We start from the raw sequence: 21,653 nt of genomic DNA on the forward strand, positions 1-21,653 counted from the left end.
AAATCTCCTTCCTGTTTGCTCAGCCAGGCGTGGAGTGCAATCAATCAATCAATCAATCACTGACCATGCCTCCACACCCCAAACGAGCGCCAGCATGGAGCAATGGTGAGCTGCAGGATCTCATCAGTGTTTGGGGTGAGGAAGCTGTGCAGTTACAGCTGCGCTTCAGCCGTAGAAATTACGATATCTATGGTCAGATATCAAAGTCCTTGCGGCAAAGGGGCCATGAACGGGACGCGCTGCAGTGCAGGGTTAAAGTAAAGGAGCTGCGGAGTGCCTATTGCAAAGCCCGTGAGGGAAACTGGCGCCGAAGGTGCTGCCCACGACCTGCCGTTTTTACAACGAGTTGATAGAATAACTGGGGGGACCCAGGCAAATCCGAGAGACCACGATGAGCATATCAGAGCCGGCGAGAGGAGGTGAGGGAAGGTGTGGAGGAAAGAGACTGAGGGTACTCGGCCGGTGGTGAAGATGACCCCAGATCCAGAGAGGGGACACTGGCAAGCCACGGAGCTCTCTCGAGCCCAGCAGCAGAACATAGACCAGCTCGAGCAGCTGGAACTGTGTCGTGAAGAAGAAGCAGAGGCAGTGTGCATCCCAGAGTCAACGGCAGCTATTAAAACTGATTTGGACGGAGGGGGGCGTCATAGGCCTGCCGAGTGCATGCTCGCATGCTAATGTGGGATAGCCCATTGATTGTGGACTCTATCACACAGTCGCGGTATGCAGCCTCGTCATCTCTGGCAAAAAGTTTTCTGCCCAGAGCTGGGCAAATGTCTTGAGCAGTTTTAGGGAAGCTACACGTGTCCTTGATTCCAGTGTCAGAGCTAACGCGTCCGCGGCCACTCGCATGCTGCGAGGGTGGCGGGCGACATTGCTGCACACAGGCAAGCTGCATAGGGAACCAGGGCAGCAATCCACGATTGGCTGGAAGAAGACCTCCGCCTTTCCCAAGTAGACGCGGAGCAGGGATCATACCTGGAGACGGGATATAAATCCTGGTGGAAAACGAGCATAATGATCAAGATGGTCTTATCCCCCCCGCTGCTCCTCCTGAGCTTGTCCTCAAAGCACAAAACCCCACCGAGCCCTACACTCAAACTCAGGCAGCTCCATTACCGAGGGAGTACGCAGCAGATACGCACTGCATTCCATTAGTAAGCCCTAAGTAACTGCACCATTCATGTCTGCTGTTGCCTCTCTGTGCTAATGTTAAGCGTATGTGTGGAATGATGCTACAGAGAGAGTCCTACACCCACGCCACCACACCTTGATATAAAACAATGCAGCTTGAAATACTGTTTCCGTTTCCTTTTTTAAAAGGTGAACCTCGAATACTATGGCTTTAAACAACTGCAGAGAAGAGACTCCAGAACTTGAGAAAGGAGAAAAGGAGAACCAAAGAGGAGTTGGTGATAGCAGTTTGAATGAGATGCCAGAGACAGTAAGAAGCACAGGACTGGAGAGACAAAACGCACCATTGGAGGCAAGCAGAAAGCAGGAAAAAAGAATTGGCTAACAGGAAAAAGAATTGGCAAAGAAAAACCACAAACCAGCTTATGAGCCTCCTGGTGCGCCAACACAGACTGTATGCAGCACTGGTAGCCATGCAGGCGAGCTATACGGCTAACCACCCAATCCAAGCTCTCTCTCCTTTTGCCCCAGTGTTGCTCAAACCCTCTCCCAGTCTCCCTGCTCTCACTCCCAGCTGCCTCACACCTGTACGTACACACCAAGCCCTGAGAACTACGACCCTTACCCTCTGCACTCAACCCCATCACCATGCAGCATGTACTGAGCGCAGCAGCATTGCAGAGCTACTCCCACCAGGACATATTACCAGCATCTGACATGTACAGTTCATCACTCCCCACCCACCTTTTATGTACTGTTACTTTTAATAAAGGATTCTTGGCTTTTAAAACAGTTTTATTATTGCGAAAGAGAAAATACTGTACCCAAAGGGAAAAATCAATTATAAGCACTGCAAACCTGAACACCAGTGCAAGGCACCAACATTACTGTTGGGTTTCAGCCTCAAACTGCTCCTCAAGGCAATCCCTAATGCCTTGAAGCCCTGTGCTGGCCTCTCTAATAGCCTGCTTCTGGCTGGGCAAATTCAGCCTCCAGGCGCGGACACCTCAGGAGTCCCATTCGTCACTGAAGTTTCACCTTCCCTTCACAAAGATTATGGGGGTACAGCACGCGGACTATAACCGCAAGGATTCTGCTTCCCCCAGTCTAGCTTTCGACAGAGACACTCCAGGCGCCCTTTAAACGGCCGAAAGCGCACTCACAGTCATTCTGCACCGGCTCAGCCTGTAGTTGAACTGGTCCTTGCTCCTTGTCAGCTTCCCTGTGTATGGTTTCATGAGCCAAGGCATTAAGGGGTAAGCGGGTGTCCCAAGGATCCAAGGCGCATTTCGACGTCCCTACTGTGATCTTCGTCTGGAGAAAATAGTCCGCCTTGTCAGCCTTCTGAACAGGCCACTGTTCCGAAAATGCGTGCATCATGCACTCTCCGGCCGATCTGTGTGAATGTCAGTGAAACTGCCCATCAGTGATCCCACAAGCGCCTGGAGAACCTATAGTGAAATACGCCTCTTCCGATTAAATGTACTCGGTGCTTGTTGTGGTGGGGCCAGAATAGGAATATGCTCCACTATCGCCACCACAGTTTAGGGAAACCCATTGGCAAACATCCGAGAAGTGTCTGCACATTCCCCAGAGTCTTATGGTTCTTCTTAAGGCACGATGCGATTAATGCCTGCCAAACTTGCATCAACACTATTCGCAAACGGATCGACTTTCCCACTCCCAACTGGTTGCGACCGATCAGTAGCTGTCTGGAGTTGCCCATCTTCCAGACTGCAATAGCCACCCGCTTCTCGCCGACAGGGCAGCTCTCATCTCGTGTCCTTGCGCCGCAGTGGTGGGGCAAGCTCAGGCACACAGCTCATGAAAGTGGCTTTTTCTCATCCGAAGTTTCTATGCAGCGACTGCTCGTCATCACCAGACTTGCAGAACGATGTGATTCCCACCACTCAGTGCTTGTTCCGCGAGCCCAAAGGCGTGTTCCACGCTGCTGGAGTTGAACCCGTCCGTTACTGCCACAGACAATTTACTGTCACACGCGCAGGTGAATCTATAATCTGTAATCATCCGTCGCGGACTCCTCACTGTCACTTTGGAGCATAAGAATAGCTCATGCGGCAAACGTGATGTTGCTTGGTGAATTCATCAGAGCAAGTCTCAGCAGGTCTCAGGCTCCATTTCTACAGAAACCGTGCTGAGACTCACAATGGCACGAAACTGCGGAGCGTGCACCACGTGGTTGGGACAGGGAAGCGGAATGACCCGCACCTTCCGTCCCCTTCCCACAACACATGCGCAAAATGGGCGAGATCTTCTGTGGGATAGCTGCCCACAATGCACCACTCCCAACAGCGCTGCAACTGCTGCAAATGTGGCCACACTGCAGCGCTGGTAGCTGTGAGTGTGGCCACACTGCAGTGCTGTTCCTACACAGCTGTATGACCACAGCTGTAACTCCCACCGCTGCACATTTCCAAGTGTAGCCAAGCCCTCAGTTGGAATTTACTAAGGGTTGATGGCTTTGTGGCCAGATATACTGCATTGCTGTAGTCCTGACAAGAGGTGACAAAGCAGTATAATTGGGTCAGGTCACCATCTGCCAATATGGGATGCAGTCTCCTAACAAGAGATGGTATAAAGCATTACTCGCAGATGCTGTTATGTGAGAGATTAGCATCATCAAGAAATCCAGAACTCCTAAACTGAAATGACCAACTGTGCTCGTTTGCCTTCAACCAAAGGAGATGGCATCATGACTGTGAACTCTTCAAAGTGTTTTTCCCTGCCCACTACCATAACCTCTGTGTTGCTCAGGTTCAATTTCAACCAGCTGTTCTTCATCCATGAGCTGATCTCACTCAAGCACTAGACCATCTTGGTGATATCAGTATGGTCTTATGTGGTGACAGGTAGGTAGTGCTGAATATTGCTAATGCTTGAGTCCATGTCATCTCCTAGTAGTTGCATTTAGATGTTGAACAGAACCAGAGAGAGAACTGATCCTTGTGGGACTCCATAAGAGAGGTGTTTAGTGGCAGAGACACAGTTTCCCATCACAATTTACTGGATTCTTCCCTCCAGGCAGGGTTTAAACCATTTTAGTGCATGTCCCTGGATCCCTGACACCTCTCTCAGGCAGGGCAGCAGTATCTCATAGTTAGGGCCCTACCAAATTCACAGCCATAAAAAACGCGTCTCAGACACTGAAATCGTCTCCTCCCATGAAATCTGCTGTTTTGTGTACTTTTACCCTATACTATACAGATTTCATGGGGGAGACCAGCGCTTCTCAACTTGGAGGGTCCAGACTCAAAAGGGAGTTGTAAGAGAGGTCACATGGTTATTTTAGGGGGGTCCCGGTATTGCCACCCTTACTTCTACACTGCCTTCAGAGCTGGGTGGCCGGAGAGCGGCAGCTGTTGACTGGGCGTCTAGCTCTGAAAGCAGCACCCTGCCAGCAGCAGCACAGAAGTAAAGATGGCAATACCATACCATGCCATCCTTACTTCTGTTCTGCTGCTTGCAGGGCTAAAATGGACCGTGAATTTGGTAGGGCTCTACTCATAGTTGACAGACTTGAATGCTGCTGAGAGGTCCAGGAGAATGAGAATGGCTGTCTGCCCACTTTTCAATAACAGCAGAAGATCATACATCAGTGACCCAAAAGCTGTTCTATCCCACATCCTGGCCTGAACTCAGATTGTATAGCGGTTTCCTTAAGAGCATCCCTATGCAAGAAGGCAAAGGTCACCCTGTTAGCTAGCAGTGAGTTTCAGCTGGCCTGACCAGTTCAGTGTAACCCAGATAACTATTGTTATACTCCCTATCTAAAAGGTGTCATATAATGTGTCATTAGAAAACTAAACTCATGGATCATTAATATTCTGGCATGTTGTATATATTGTCAACACTCAAAGGATTATACAGGTGTGCTGGAATTTTGATTAAAATGTGTTAAATTAGGCAAGTCGGGGTAAGTTGATAAATTGTTTGTTTTTTCAGATAAAAGAATGCGGTTCAACTTGCCTGAATGTGTTTCCCACAAGGTGTGACCAAAGATAAGACAAAGAAAAGCATATTTGCATGTCAGGCAATCAAAACTATCAGGAGATCAAAAGGGGCGGGGGGAATGATCATTTAGGCCTCGTCTACATACCAAGTTTTGTTGCCAAAAACTGCCTTTTGGTGACAAAACAGCAAAAGTGTACACACTACGATGGGACTTTTGTCACAAAAAATGTCCAGTTTGGGCCACAAAAAATTTCCACCCCATGAGAGACTTTTGTCTTTTCCTCTCCCTTTGTTGTCGACAAAGAACCAGTGTAGATGCTGCTGATCGTTTTGTCGACAGAACTGGCTTCCACCAGTATCCCACAATGCCTGCCTTGATTGCTCTGCTCAGTGTTTTGATCTCTGCTGCCCTGCAGGCATGAGCCCCTCCCCTTTCAAAGCTCCAGGAAGTATCTGTGTGCTGTTCCCTTCATACTTACGCAGAAAAATTCTCTTTATCTTTTAATGTAAATCTGAGAATTTTCAGGACAAACTGATTTTCCAAGCCAAGTTATTAGGGAGAAGGGGGTAGGCAAATATTGGGCATTACGATGGAAACTGGTTGCAACCTTAATATAGAGAGGTCTAATTCTTCGCTATAATTATAAGCCCATATGCACACACTGGCCTTTAGGACACCAAGATTCAGATTCATTCGAGTGAAAAGTTATATCAATGCAGAGTGTAGTAAGTGTTGGCATCAATTAATACCTGTAATCTGCTCCAAGAGAAGCGGCAACAGCATTCAGTTCACTTTGCTTTTTACTGAGTTTCTTACTAACACATATGACTAGATCAGCAAGAGGTTTTGAATCTTCTACCTGTTCATAGTCACGGGGAAAAATATGAAAAAAAAATCACATTCTGAGGATCATTAAACCAACACCTTTGTAATGATAAAGAAGAGAAACTGCTTATCAGAGTTCTGCTTATCTCTGCTCCCTGAACCTCCCCATTATTAAGGGAGTGCTGTTATGGCACCACATACCAGGAACCAGGATGCAAAAGACTTATCTCACAAAGTCTCATAAGAATATATTACACCTCTTTCTTAGCAAATCTTCTTGAACTTTTAAACAGGGAAAATACTAAAACTGCTGACACAAAAACATCTTAGTATAAAGGATAAGGGGGTCCAAAATGGGCATAGCATGAAGGGAGTGAGAAAGAAGATAGTATAGCACGGCAAATTACTGTTAATCCTCCCTTAGAAACGTCATTCCACTTTCCCATTCTCATACTGATTACAGAGTACAAGCGTGGCAATCTGTACACAAAGCACTGCCTTTGCCTGCATCTTCAGTTCACTGCACCCACTGTACATTCCTCCCACATTTCTGTTTTCTCTTCTCTCTAACTTTGCTCTCTGCAGGATAGATCAGATTTAGTACAAAAAGGAATCATGAAAGGACTGTGCTCCTTGCTTCCAGGAAAGAGTATGTAAACACACTACTAGCAACATGAGCAAAACACATCTTATTGTGAGGGTGAGAGTGAGAAATATTTTGCCTCCTGCTTTTGAGTAAGTGAAGCAATAACAGCACTCTAAAAGGATGGGGAGAAAAGGGAGATGCATGACAGAAATAAATTCCAATAACTTCACAGAAAATAAGGGGTGTCCTCCAATATTACAGTTAATCAGAGTAAAAGTATTTACCCCTTACCCACCATTCTCATGACACCAGACACTGGGAGTTCCTTAACAGTGATGAGCTACAAGTTCTAGAACTATGGAATATCTATAGTTACATGTTTATATACACATACCGCCTAACAACTATTAAACCAGGTCAACAGAACAAACATCTTTAAATACGTTTCTCTGCCTTTTAAGAATCAAAATTACTAGTCTGCCTCTTTCAACTGAAACAAAAGGACAGATAATCATTACAATTTCTGCCTGAACATTAAAGCTAACATGATTCATATTCTATCATGTGAAGTTAAGCATCTCCTAACTCAACTACATGATTACACTGCATCTTCTTAATTAAGCCTACAAACACATTTTAAAAAAGGAACATAATCCTACCACTTCTGCTTGTGCAGCCTGCAGCTGTGGGCTGGCAGTAAGAGCTGCTGTATGACGAGTGCTGTTTGCCAGAGCTAATTTCAAGTTCCTGCCAATGATTTCAGAGAGAGGAGTACTTGGTTTCCTGTTTCTCTGATTGGGAGCCCCTGGAGTTTCCAAAGCTGCCAGGGCATCCTACCAAAAAGAGTAAAGAAGCAATTATTTAATCAGGATAGATGAACTATCCTTTTTCCAGGATCAAAAGTTCTCTTACTGAATAGCAGGCTCCTCTATATTAAGGCTTCATATTATTCAAACACCAACCCACTTCTTATTTGTATTACAGTAGCTCCTATGCACTCCAAACATGATTGGGGTCCCAGTGTGGTAGGCATTATACAGACATAGTAAAAGACAGCCCTTACTCCATAGTTCTTGTAATCTACATAGATAAGACAGACAAAGGACAGGAGAAAGTAACATCTCAATTTTACAGATGAGGAACTGAGGAAATAAAGAGATTACAGAATTATAGAAATGCAGGACTGGAAGGGACCTCAACCTCTATGATTCTATAATAGCTGAGGAAAGATTAAACAAACCCAGTTTTTTTCCTAATCTGGAGATGAGAAGACTGAGGAGGGACACAAGAGATTTAGGTTAGACATTGGGAAAAACTTCTTAACTGTAAGGGTAGTTAAGCAATGGAACAAATTAACTAAGGAGGTTGTGGAATCTCTGTCATTGAAGGTTTTTAAGAACAGGTTAGATGAGGGGTTCTCAAACTAGGGGTTGTGACTCCTCCAGGGGTCGCAAGTTTATTATATGAGGAGTCGTGAGCTGTCAGCCTCCACCTCCAAACCCTGCTTTACCTCCAGCATTTATAATAGTGTTAAATATAAATAAGAGCTTTTAATTTATACAGGAGGTCAGACTCATAGGTTTGCTGTGTGAAAGGGATCACCAATACAAAAAAGTTTGAGAACCACTGGAGACAAACACCTGTCAGGGATGGTCGAGATAATTCTTAGTCCTGCCTCATTCCTCAGTCTTCTCATCTCCAGATTAAACAAACTCAGTTTTATTTCCAATCTTTCGTCAGAGGTCATGTTTTCTAGATCTTTAATCATTTTTGTTGCTCTCCTCTGGACTTGCTCCAATTTGTCCATATTTTCTCTGAAATGTGGTGCCCTGAACTGGACACAATACTCCAGCTGAGGCCTTATCAGTGTTGAGTGGAGTGGGAGAATTACTTCTCGTGTCTTGCTTACAACACTCCTGCAAATACAACACAGAATGATGCTTGTTTTTTTTTTTGGCAACAGTGTTACATTATTGACTCTCATTTGTTTTGTGATCTACTATAACTCCCAAATCGTTCCGTGCAGTACTCCTTCCTAGACAGTCATTTTCCATTTCGTATTTGTGTAACTAACTTTTCCTTCCTAAATGTAGTACTTTGCATTTGTCCTTATTTAATTTCATCCTATTTATTTCAGACCATTTCTCCAGTTTGCCAAGATCATTTTGAATTCTAATCCTGCCCTCCACAGTGCTTGCAACCCCTCTCATCTTAGTATCATCCACAAACTTTATAAGCATACTTTCTATGCCATTATCCAAATAATTTATGAAGATATTGATTAGAATTAGACACAGGAGAGATCCCTGTGGGACCCACTCAATATGCTCTTCCAATTTTGACTACTCTCTGAGCAGCTTTCCAACCAGCTGTGCACCCATCTTATAGTAAATTTGTCTAGGCTATATTTCACTAGTTTATGAAAAGGTCATGAGAGACAGTAACAAAAACATTATGAAAGTGGAAGATATATCACACCTACAGCTTCCCCTTATCCACAAGGTTTGTTACCCTGTCAAAGAAGGATATTAGATTGGTCTGACATGATTTATTCTGGACAAATCCATGTTGATGGTTACTAATCACCTTATTTTCTTTTACGTGCAAGTTGATTGATTGATTGATTATTTACTCTATTAGCTTTCTGGGTACCTAAATTAAGCTGACTGGTCTATAATTCCCTAGGTTGTCCTTATTCCCCTTTTTATAAGTACTATATTTGACCATTTCCAGTCCTCATGTATCTTTCCCATCCTCCATGAATTCTCAAAGACAATCACTAAAGGTTCAAAGACCTCTTCAGCCAGTTCCTTAAGGATGTATTTCATCAAGTCCTGCTGACTTCAAGACCTCTGACTTGTTTAAGTAATTCTGAATAATTCTTTTCCTATTTTAGCCTCAGATTCTATCCCATTTACACTGGTGTTCACCATGTGAGTCGTCCAATTGCTGCTAACTTTTCTAGTGAAAAGTGAAACAAAAAGGCATTTAATACTTTGGCCATTGCTGCATTTTTTGTTCTTTTTCCCCCCTCATTGAGTAATGGGCCTACTCTGTCCTTGGTCTTCCTCTTGCTTCTCATTTATTTGTAAAATGTTTTTTTGTTACCTCTTATGTCCCTAGCTAGTTTAATCTTTTTTGCCTTGGCCATTCTAATTTTGTCCCTACGTGTGTGGGTTTTTTTATATTCGTCCATAATTTGACCTAATTTCCACTTTTTGTATCACTGTTTTCTAAATTTCAGGTCATTGAAGATCTCCTACTTAAGTATGGTCTTTTACTATACTTTCTATTTTTCCTATACATTGGGATAGGTTATTAGAGGCACAAAAGCAATGTTTCTTTAAAAAACTGCCAGCTCTCCTGAGCTCTTTCTTCCCCTTAGATTTACTTCTCATGGAATCTTACAGACCAATTCTTTGAGTCTGCTAAAATCTGCCTTCTTGAAGTCCACTGTCTTTATTCTACTGTTTTCCCTCCTACTTTTCCTTAGAATCATGAACTCAGACTCATAGACTTTAAGGTCAGAATGGACCATTATGATTGTCTAGTCTGACGTCCTGCACAACGCAGGCCACAGAATCTCAGCCACCCACTCCTGTAACAAACCCCTGACCTATGTCTGAGTTATTGAAGTCCTCAACTTGTGATTTAAAGACTTCAAGGTGCAGAGAATCCTCCAGCAAGTGACCCATGCCCCAAGCTGCAGAGGAAGGCGAAAAACCCCCAGGGCCTCTGCCAATCTGCCCAGGAGGAAAATTCCTTCCTGACCCCAAATATGGTGATCGGCTAAACCATGAGCACGTGGACAAGACTCATCAGCCAGACGCCCAGGAAAGAATTCTCTGTAGTAACTCAGATCCCACCCTATCTAGTGTCCCATCGTAGGCCACTGGGCATACTTACCACTAATAGTCAAAGATCAATTAATTGCCAAAATCAGGCTATTCTATCATATCATCCCTTTCATAAACTTATCAAGCATAGTCTTGAAGCCAGATATGTCTTTTGCCTCCACTGCTCCCTTTGGAAGGCTATTCCAGAACTTCACTCCTCTGATGGTTAGAAACCTTTGCCTAATTTCAAGTCTAAACTTTCTGATGGCCAATTTATATCCATTTGTTCTTGTGTCCACATTGATACCGAGTTTAAATAATTCCTCTCCCTCCCTGGTATTTATTCCTCTGATATATTTATAGAGAGCAATCGTATCTCCCCTCAGCCTTCACTCGGTTAGGCTAAACAAACCAAGCTCTATGAGTCTCCTCTTATAAGGTTTTCTACACCTCTGATTATCCTAGTATCCCTTCTCTGCACCTGTTTTAGTTTGAATTGATCTTTCTTAAACATGAGAGACCAGAACCGCACACAGTATTCCAGATGAGGTCTCACCAGTGCCTTGTATAACAGTACAAACACCTCCTTATCTCTGCTGGATATACCTCGCCTGATGCATCCCAAGACCGTATTAGCTTTTTTAACAGCCATATAACACTGACAGCTCATAGTCATCCTGTGATCAACCAATACTCTGAGGTCCTTCTCATCCTCTGTTACTTCCAAGTGATGAGTCCCCAGTTTATAACAAAAATTCTTGTTATTAATCCCTAAATACATGACCTTGGACTTTTCACTATTTTTGCATCCTATTACTATTACTCCAGTTTACAAGGTCATCCAGATCTTCCTGTAGAATATCCCGGACCCTCTCTGAACTGGCAATACCTCCCAGCTTTGTGTCATCCACAAACTTTATTAGCACATTCCCACTTTTTGTGCCAAGGTCAGTATTAAAAAGATTAAATAAGATTGTTCCCAAACCAATCCCTGAGGAACTTCACTAGTAACCTCCTTCCAGCCTGACAGTACATCTTTCAGTATGACCCATTGTAGTCTCCCCTTTAACCAGTTCCTTATACACCTTTAAATTTTCATATTGATCCCCATCTTTTCCAATTTAGCTAATAATTCCCCATGTGGAACTGTATCAAATACCTTACTGCAATCAAGGTAAATTAGTTCCACTGAGTTACCTTTGGCTAAAAAATCTGTTACCTTCTCAAAGAAAGAGATCAAGTTGGTTTGGCACAATCTACCTTTGTAAAATCATGTTGTATTTTGACCAAATTATCATTGACCTCAATGTCCTTAATTACTTTCTCCTTCAAAATTTTTTCCAAGACCTTCCATACTACATGTCTATAGTTGTCAAACTAACATGCCTGTAGTTACCCAGATCACTTTTTTCCCCCTTTCTTAAAAATAGGAACTATGTTAGCAATTCTCCAGTTATACGGTACAATCCCTGAGTTTACAGATTCATTAAAAATTCTTGCTAATGGGCTTGCCATTTCATGTGCCAGTTCCTTTAACATTCTTGGATGAAGATTATCTGGGCCTCCCGATTTCATCCCATTAAGCTGTTCGAGTTTGGCTTCTACCTCGGATGTGGTAATATCTACCTCCATATCCTCATTCCCATTTGTCATCCTACCATTATCCCTAAGCTCTTTAAAGACTGAAGCAAAGTATTTGTTTAGATATTGGGCCATGCCTAAATTATCTTTAACCTCTACTCCATCCTCAGTGTTTAGCGCTCCCACTTCTTCTTTCTTTGTTTTCTTCTTATTGGTTTTAATTCCCTTTGCAAATCTAACTCTACATGGCTTTTGGCCTGTCTCACTTTATCCCTACATGTTCTGACCTCAATAAGGTAGCTTTCTTTGCTGATCATTCCCATCTTCCACTCCCTGTAGGCTGTCTGCTTTTTCTTAATCACCTCTCTGAGATGCTTGCTCATCCAGCTTGGTCTACGACGCCTGCCTATGAGTTCTTCCCCCCGTTCTTGGGATGCAGGCTTCTGATAGTTTCTGCAACCTTGACTTGAAGTAAATCCAGGCCTCCTTCGCCTTTAGATCCACAAGTTCTTCAGTCCAATCCACTTCCCTAACTAATTTCCTTTATTTTTTAAAGCTAGCCCTTTTGAAATCAAAAACCCTATTCACAGGTCTATGTTTGTTTAATCCTCTCATTTAGTTTTAACTGAATTAGCTCATGATCACTCGAACCAAGGTTGTCCCCTACAACCATTTCTTTTATGAGGTCCTCACTACTCGCCAAAACCAAATCTAAAATGGCATCCCCTCTTGTTGGTTCATCAGCTACTTGGTGAAGGAATCCATCAGCTATCATATCTAGGAAAATCTGAGCCCTATTATTACTACTAGCACTTGTCATCCAGTCTATATCTGGGAAGTTAAAGTTTCCCATGATCACACAATTCCCATTAGTATTTACTTTATTAAAAACATAAAGAGGTCTCTATCCATATCCAAATTGGATCCCAGCAGTCTATAGCACCCCACAAGCACTATCTCAGGGGAAGCTGTAGTAGCTTTCTTCCTCAATGAGATTTTTGCCCAGACAGACTGTCTTATCCATTCCATCCCTTCTTATTTATTTACAGTCTACCTCATCATTGACATACAATGCTACTCCACCACCTTTGCCTTTATTTCTTTCTTTCCTAAATAGCACATACCCTTCAATACCTGTCATAACTACCATTCCACCATGTTTCTGTTATCCCTATAATATCTGATTTCACTTCTTGCACCAATAGCTCTAGTTCCTCCACTGTGTTACCTAGGCTCCTCGCATTAGTGTACAAACAACTTAATTTTTGCTGTTTGTCTTCTCTCACATTCTTTACGCAATTAGGCACAATCATTCTACCGCCAATATCACCTATTAGACTGGTATCTACACTACTGTTTCTCCTTATCTCCATTCTCCTACCCATGGCTGTATTGTTTTCTTCCCTCTCAATGTTAAAATCTAGTGTGCAGATTACCTGGACATCTCCCAACCATCTCTCCAAATTCCCAGTCTAAAGCTCTCTTAATCAGTAGTGCCAGCCTCCATCCTAGAAGTCTATTTCCCTCCCTACTCAGGTGAAGTCCATCCTGAGAGAACAGTCCCCGGTCCATGAATGCTTCCCAGTGGCCATACATCCCAAAGCCCTCCTTATAGCACCACTGCCTGAGCCATCTGTTGATCATCATAATCTTGTCACACCTTTGTTGCCCTTCTCTAGGAACAGGCAAAATCTCACTGAAGATCACTTGAGCCTCGATTTCCTTAAGTATCTTTCCCAGCCTGGCATAGTCTCCCTTGATATGTTCCAGCGAGAATCTAGCCATATCATTTGTTCCCACATGAAGGACAATGAGTAGATTCTTTCCCACTCCTGTTAGGATCCTCTTCAGCCTCAGGTCCACATCCTGTATCTTAGCACCCTGCAGACAGCACACCCTTCTGTTCTGTGGATCGGCTCTAGTTACAGGCCTGTCTATTCTTCTCAGTAAGAAGTCCCCAGTCATGTAGACCTGCCTTTTCCTGGTGATGGTGCGGTTCTCCTGTCTATCCCCTGTTCCCTCTGGCTGCAAGTCCTCTCGATTCCTATTGTCCTTTGCAATCCTCCACAACCCATCTGGTATCCTCCTGAGGCTCATATTTGGTGTTATCTCCACTGACTCTTCCCCTCTTCCTATAGGACTACTAGCTGCTCTTCTCTTCTTCCTTGCCCTCTCAGCTTCAGTGACCACCTGCTGTGCCCCTTCTTCATTTTCCAACTCCGCAAACCTGTTTCTGAGCTCTATTTCTCATTCAGTAGCCTATCTTTTCCTCTGCCTGGATCTCTTAGTCACATGCTTCCACTGTCCACTTTCCTCACCCAGCAGTCTCCTCTCAGAGTTCTTTGGTCCTGCTTCCATCTGCAAGTCTGAGCTTCTCCCTTCAGTCTCCTCATGTCTTTGGTCCACTATCCACTTGAGCCCCCGTCTAAACTCAACCAGAGTTTCCACCTGCATCTCCAATCCTTGGATCTTTTCTTCCATCTAGCAGGTGGCACTTCATGCAGACAAAACTCTTTTCAGGTACCCCCTCCAGGATCATGTACATGCCGCAGCTTCCACATCCAGTCATCTTCATTGTGTCTTCCACTGCTTGGGTCAGTACCACTGCTGCCTCTGTATCTGTCATAGCCTTCTCACCTAAGTCCTCTTAGTCCGGGAAACACAAACCAAACCAAAACACCACCACCCACAGCAACACAAACCCCCAACGAACAGAAAACACTGCCAGACCACCACACGCTCCCTTCACTAGCCTGGCTCTCTTAGTCTTCCCCTCAAACTCCCCTTGCAAACTCCCACTCAAACTCCCCTGTTTACAGCTCTGTCTGCTGGCTCCTATGTCGCCGCAACTGTCTATGCCACTGCCTGACTGGCTACCTTTATAGGACTCCTAGTCAGAGAAGCCTCGCCCCCTAATCAGGATTCAGCTTTTCTCCCAGCACACTGCCCCACCAGCCTCTACAAATATGAATAGAAACACCTACAAATACCTTCTCCAACAGAACTCCCACTCAAACTCCCTTGTTTACAACTCTGCTGGCTCCTGTGCTGCTGCAGCTGTCTATGCCGCTGGCTGGCTACCTTTATAGGACTCCTAGTCAGAGAAGCCCCGCTCCATAATCAGGACTCAGCTTCTCTCCCAGCAAACTGCCCCCACCAGCCTCTATAAATACCTTCTCCTCCAACAGAATACTCTTGAACACTTTCAATCAAACTGCCTTCCACATTCAAATTCTCAACTAATTCCTCCCTTTTAGCCAGAATCAAATCTAAAATTACCTCTCCCCTACTCGCTTTCTTCCAGCTCACACAAGAAGTGTATGGAAGAGCCAGGAACCAAATTCAGATCTCCTGAGTCCCAGTTCCATGCTCTAATCACAGGACTAGCCTCTCTCTATACTCTCTTATTTAATATCTATTTAAATATGACCTAGAAAAAAACAACTGGATGTGTGCTCTGTTTGCTTCTTTAGAAATGCCTAAAAAGGGTCTGAAAAGGGATATATACCAAACCCATCTTCAATTTTACTGTCCTCTGCTTGAAATTAGAAGCTGTGGCCCTGTCCACTTTGTTTTTCATTAGCTGTCATGGATAAATGGAAAATAATAAGTTTAGGACAGCAGAGAAACCCTGTATGCAAACTGGCTTAACTAGGAAGGGAAATGATTTATATTCAAACTGTACAGGGTTTGTTGTTTTTATCAGTGTTTAACTTAATTGGGGAAAAGAGCTCTCTGTTTATATTCAGCTGAGTAAGCTTCCAGTACACCCTTGAGTCAGTCAAGAAATTCTCCAGCACTGATATATCTAAGGTTAAACAAAAGGCAAATGATCTTTTTTATGCAACAGAAAGAAGCAGAAAAGAGCAAAAATCCAATCTTTTTTTTCCCATTTGCAGGCCATCTTTAAGACAAATGTCTCCTCTTCACCTATTTCTTTCTCCATCTTCATGCAACTACATCTTTGTATAAGAGGGATAATGGCTACTATTCTCTCAGATGTATAAGGATTATCACAGTAAAGTAGTAGTTCCGTAGAAGCCAAGAGCAAAATTAAGGGAATGCTTGGGGAAAGGAGAATCAAAGAATAAAGTTACAAGGAAATGAATATTGTAGGATGAGCAAGAAAGCTTAAATGTAAAAGTTTAAAAGTGTACACAGTCCACCAGGAAACTATTTCACTATGAACAAAATACAGACTGTTTACGATAGTTCGCAAAAAACTAACTCTTCTACTAAAGTTTCACTCTGTTTTTAAAAAGCAACACAGACTATGTAACGTAGGTCATTGCTTTAAGACCCTCTGGTATATGTTGCAATAGGCATACTGGGGCTTTGTTAAGGGTGCTATAGTATCTATTTCTCAAAATATTCATGCTTTAATTATTTTTATATGCTTCAGGTATCAATTCTAATAACCTCTGTCCCTTAGAACACGTGAATTTTCTGAACTGCCTGCCAAACTAGAAAGCCTAGAAGTGTTGGGTTTTTTTGTGTGGTATTAATACACACTCTTTACAAAGGGTTAGCATAGGGTTTTTTTGTGCCTTTTTCATTCACACACATATGAATGTGCTGGCACTACTGGTTTAGAAACTTGCAAAGGAGTTTACCTTTACATCAAATGAAGGCTTGAAGAGCTTATCTTTGGAAAGAAATTTGGATGGTGTGTCAAGGTGTAAAGATGGTTCTTTCTGGAGTAGTCTTCCTTCTGCAGGAAGGGTTGGCTTTTGCCCAATATGGTGTGAGATCACACTATGGAAAGCTTTACTCTGGAACCGGCTCACATCAAGAGGCATCACAGCTGTTTTCTTCCCAGTTTCAAGGAGATTGCTAGGATGGCCTGGTATATCTGAAGACATTATAGTTGTCTCTGTCTTGTTGGGCTGACTTATGAAACTCTCTTCTTTATCTTAAATTAAATAAAGAAAATTATAATTAAGCACCATCATTTTTTCCCTAAATGTAAATGTGCATACACTTGCATTATGCTAAGGATTTTATTTATCCAATATTTTGTTCTTCTACATATGCTGTAAAATGAAGGGAGGGTTTTTCTTTTTAAGTTCCTATTTTCTATACTAGTGCTGATGGGTTGCATGCTGAAGATTGCCTAACACAGGGGTCAGCAGTCTATCATGTTGCCAACTTTTCTCTGCTGTATTATTCTACAGCTCTTTGCCAACCTAGCTTTTAAATGACTCCAGTAATAGGGCTTCTAATACATCCTCTGGAAGAGTCACATTTTATATTTAATTGTACTCTTTTTGAAGCACAGACTTCATAATGCTGGGTGGTGTTGGTGGCCTGTGATACATAACAGGTCAGACTACCTGGTGGTCCCTTGTAGTCTTAAACTCTACAACTGTACAGAGTCTAGTACTACAGCTCCTCAAGCCAGTTTAGACCCTCTAGTTACTACTCTAATACAAATATTAAATACCGCCCCCCCCAAAGTTAGGATTTTCCCCCCTCATTTTCAGCCTGGTTTTCCTTTGCTCAATTTCATTCCATTACTACTACTTACACTTGCTTAGGCCACCCTGTTAAATTCTTTTCCCTCTTTTGGCCAAATCTTGATCTCATTCCAGTCAACAGACATTGGCCCTTGGAGTTTACACATTTCAAATACCCATACTTAAATATGACTTGTATTCTGAATCACCTTTTGGTCAAACATATATAATTGGTTTTACATATAATCATTCCTTCCAGTCCCTTAATCATTTTGTTACTTTTCTCTGAATTTCTACTCAACCTGTCAAGATCTTTCTGGCACTGAAATGCCCAGAGCTGAATGCAGTATTGCAGGTATGTTTTTAATCACTGCAATTTTATACAGCCCACAAATGCATTGGTAAGAACTAGTGAGTTAACTGGTATTCAGTATTAATCAGTCCAATTTGCTTCTCAGTTCTAAAAGGGGCACTGTCAAGTAATTTAAAGTTCGTTTTGTTTAGAAAAACATTTTATAGAACCTGCCTTCTCTTGTAAAACAGTTTTTAATTAGATTTAAACACTCTTCCAGAGTGTTTTACAACTTAATATAACAGTATCATGAAAAGAAGTGTAAACCAGAAAGTGGAAATAACTAGACATTGGGCTAGATCCTCAGTCGATATAAATCGGCATAGCTCCACTAACTTCAGCAAAGCTACACAGTGATTTACCGCAGCTAAAGATCTGGACCACTGACTATAAACAAGTGGAAATGACTAGCCTTTACAGTCTCAGCTTAGTGATAGGCCGAAAGTAAACATCTTAACTAGTGAAGAGTAAATTATAAGCTGGAAAGTCTTTTGGTTTTAATAGTTTAAGGTCCTAAGTATTAGAAATCAGCTTATACTCAAAAATTTCTCTTAACGACAGTGCAATGCAGTGTAACATGACATGATTAACGTATATTAAAATAAACAAGAAGACATAAAAAAAGACAACCAACCTCCAGTGTTAACATTTTCAACTGGGAACTTGCTTTCATCTGCTTTCTTTCCTGTCCTTGCAGATTGTAAGAGCCAAGCCATAGTGACTGCAGGTAAATTCCATTTCTTTGCTGCTTCATACTTAGAACCATCTGGCTCTTTGACCACTAGGTGGGTGCTGGCAAACATTCCTTTCTTTGGGTTGGCTCTTCGCACAAAGAATTCCTGGACTCTGAAATAAATGTATATAAGTAACCACTCAAAAATGTAGCCATTGTTTAGACTGTTCCTATTAGGACTGCAGAGCCAACAAGGGCACGAAAGAGTGAGCTGGGTTCTAGTACTGCTTGGGTATCTTAAACAGAACTGTTAACTAAATTCCAAAAGCTGGGCCACATTCTTCCCTCACTTACACCTAAGCAACTCCACTAAAGACAATGTGGTGCATATTTTTAACTGTAATGGGGGTAGAGTTGGCTACAGATTATTTTTCTAAACTGGTGACAATGCACAAGCCAAAAACTTCAGCTAAATTTCTATATCCCAGGCTGAGTTTGTATGGCCAGCAACTAGGGAGAAAAAAAGGTTTTACTTGTACAATGAGCAAACTCCATGAAAATCGCTGACCAAGTAAGTATGGACAACCACAAATGTCCCAGTCTCTCTCTTCCTGCCCACCTTTTAGAAGTTATTTTTTAGAACAGATATTCACTAGTGACATACACAAATATTTGAACACTTAAAGACACTGTCTCTAGAAGGTTTAATGATGAACGAGGAAATACAGAACCAAATAATAAATCACAATGTTTCAACATTAGTTTTCACAAATGAATAAAATCCAAAAGATGTCTAGAACAAATTTTAACTCTGAAGTTTTTTGCTCATTTTTTCCTCTCATGTGACTAAATACTTGAAAAAAAATTTTAGATGCCAGAAAATGAACATAAGTGGCAACAGACTCCATACCTTGCTCCAAGAAGACCTGCCAAGAACACCAGGGAGTCTCTCTCTGCACCAGTAAACTGGCTGAAAGACAGTACACAATCTTCCAGAGGAGTGCTTCCTTCCATTACTGATACTGGGGTGAAAAGTGGGTTGGACTGAGGGTTTAAAAGGAGCTGCTGTTCTACACACATAATCTTAAAAATGATTAAATAAATGAAAATGAGAACCAAGCCAAAATAAATGAATATGATAAACATGATTTCAGCCATTGTACTACAGCATTTATGGAATCAACAGCAAGACATTCTTTGTCTTTGTGCCTCAAGTTCAAAGTAGAACATGTATTACTCTATATGTGATTAGATACATTCCTTAAAAGATCCAGAAAGTTTCAGTCAAATTCACACTAAGATTCAAGCTTCCTGAATTCCTATTTTTCCAACAACTACTGCTTTAAAACATTTTAAAACCCAATATAAGAGTTAGCATAGGTTTTACTTCACAGTTAATTATCTAATAATGAAAAACACCAAATTAGTCCAGATTATAAGCATTATCTAGGTCAACATATTTTAATGTTTGACCACTTGAGCTATAATGTCAGCCTGCAATTGCATCACCCAGATACAGCTACATATGTTATCAGAGAAATATGGGGAAGTGTGGGGAAAGAGAGAAAAAAAGATGGCTTACTAAACAGATGTTAAAACAGAATGTCATTCATAACTTAACTGTACCCAGCTCTCTCTTCATACCTCTATTATGCAGACAACTAGAGCAAAATCTTATGTGCAAAGTCTTTGTGCCACTAAATCAGGAAGCAGGAAGAAATAATAAAGGAGACAGGTAAAAGACATGCCTATAAAGAAGAGGTGCATTAAATCACTCTCTTAAATTGGTGTACACTAATTAAACAAAGCTAAAACCTCTGTTCTAATGCAAATATAACCATCAATAAGTTTTCAGTTTCTATATTTCTAACACTAATATTTGTTTGGTCATAGCTCTACAGTATCCCCTTACCAGCCATGTGTTTGTAACAACATCTCCTACAGTTGACTCCACCTTGCATCCCAGTAAAGGAACCACAGCATAGTCTGCAATTGCTCTGTTTTGAGGGGGTAGAACTTTCCCAGCATTCTCCTTTATAATTTCTACAATGCAGGACTCATCCTCTTCACCAAAACCCAAAAGAAGGAACCTCTTTCTGCCAAATAAGCCTTCTTCAACCACTGTAGAAGTCTCTGTCAGTGAACTATAATAGATAGAGGACCGCTTCTCTTCTTGAATGGTAATATGAGCAGCATCACTGAAGTGACCAGTTTCAAGCTTTTCAACTTCAACTAAAAAAGAAAAAATAACCACTTGATGAAAATTTCATATACAGGAATGTAAGGGAGAAAATGAATTTCAACCATCCTGTTAGTTATTAATTGAAAACAATGCAGTACTGCAACCTAAGGTTTTAGATTTCATTTACAAACTGTTCAATATGAGGCATGTTTATATTTAATTTATATTGTTTTCTTAAGTACAATAAGGAAATTAATATACAAACCATGTGAAGATTTTAAAAATGTACATGCTATCAAGTATGAATTACAATTTCTTTACATATTATTAAAATCAGGTAACTACATTTTTCTATATCCATCTTTGTAGACAGCACCACAAGCTTTTCAGAAGAGCTATATACAAATTTTGTCTTTTTATGAAGTGCTTGGATCAGAACTTACTTAATGTGGAATCATTATTCACATATTGAGAGAGGAGGTCATCTTCATCTGCATTCTGATGCTGTACAAGCTTCACAGCTTCTTTTTTTGTGAGACTATTACTTTTGGGAACAGTTCGCTTAATTCCAGGTTGCTCCAAAACTGTATTTTCTATTGGCTGGAAGTTCAGAGGGATGTACTGCTCCACTGGAAGTAAGTAACCCTTACCAAAGCACTCTAGCAACCATTTTGCTGTCACTGCATGAGGCCTGTAAAATAAAATTATTCTTTGTATTACAAACACACACACACACGTAAGATGGCTCTCAAAACCATTTTAACCTATGTTTTTTCCCCTCTCAGACACTGCTCACTCTACAAATACACTTGTGTTTCTGTACGAAGTTTGTGACACTCATCTGACTCCAGTTAAAACAAAAAATTTTGGAGTTGCATCCACACTGCAGCCTTTAGCATTTAGTGAACATTTCAAAGTTTGAGACTATGAATTTTTACATATTTTCTACAAGAAATACAACCAAGAAAAATGTAATTTATCACAAATATTGAGGGTTTCTAGAATTTTCATACAATCCTCTTTAGCTAATAATTTTTTTCTGTTGAATGTGAGGA

The 21,653-nt window shown here is 41.7% G+C and overlaps 1 protein-coding gene across 5 annotated transcripts in view; it reads right to left on the bottom strand.

The window, feature by feature from the left end:
• Positions 1 to 21,653, bottom strand: part of TOPBP1 (DNA topoisomerase II binding protein 1) — a 51,733-nt gene that overhangs the window by 17,765 nt on the left and 12,315 nt on the right. For 4 of the 5 annotated variants that reach the window (XM_032787000.2, XM_032786999.2, XM_032787001.2 and 1 more), the window contains exons 10-16: positions 21,042 to 21,289; positions 20,329 to 20,648; positions 19,327 to 19,499; positions 18,378 to 18,589; positions 16,549 to 16,847; positions 7,178 to 7,351; positions 5,857 to 5,966 (exon numbers count right to left, since the gene is read on the bottom strand). In XM_032787000.2, coding sequence (XP_032642891.1) covers positions 5,857 to 5,966; positions 7,178 to 7,351; positions 16,549 to 16,847; positions 18,378 to 18,589; positions 19,327 to 19,499; positions 20,329 to 20,648; positions 21,042 to 21,289 — 1,536 coding nt within the window. The remainder of the gene's footprint in view (positions 1 to 5,856; positions 5,967 to 7,177; positions 7,352 to 16,548; positions 16,848 to 18,377; positions 18,590 to 19,326; positions 19,500 to 20,328; positions 20,649 to 21,041; positions 21,290 to 21,653) is intronic. The other variant, XM_075062513.1, reaches the window with a different exon arrangement.

This window comes from Chelonoidis abingdonii, chromosome 2 (assembly GCF_003597395.2).
Source record: "Chelonoidis abingdonii isolate Lonesome George chromosome 2, CheloAbing_2.0, whole genome shotgun sequence".
In the NCBI taxonomy this organism is placed as follows: Eukaryota; Metazoa; Chordata; order Testudines; family Testudinidae; genus Chelonoidis; species Chelonoidis abingdonii.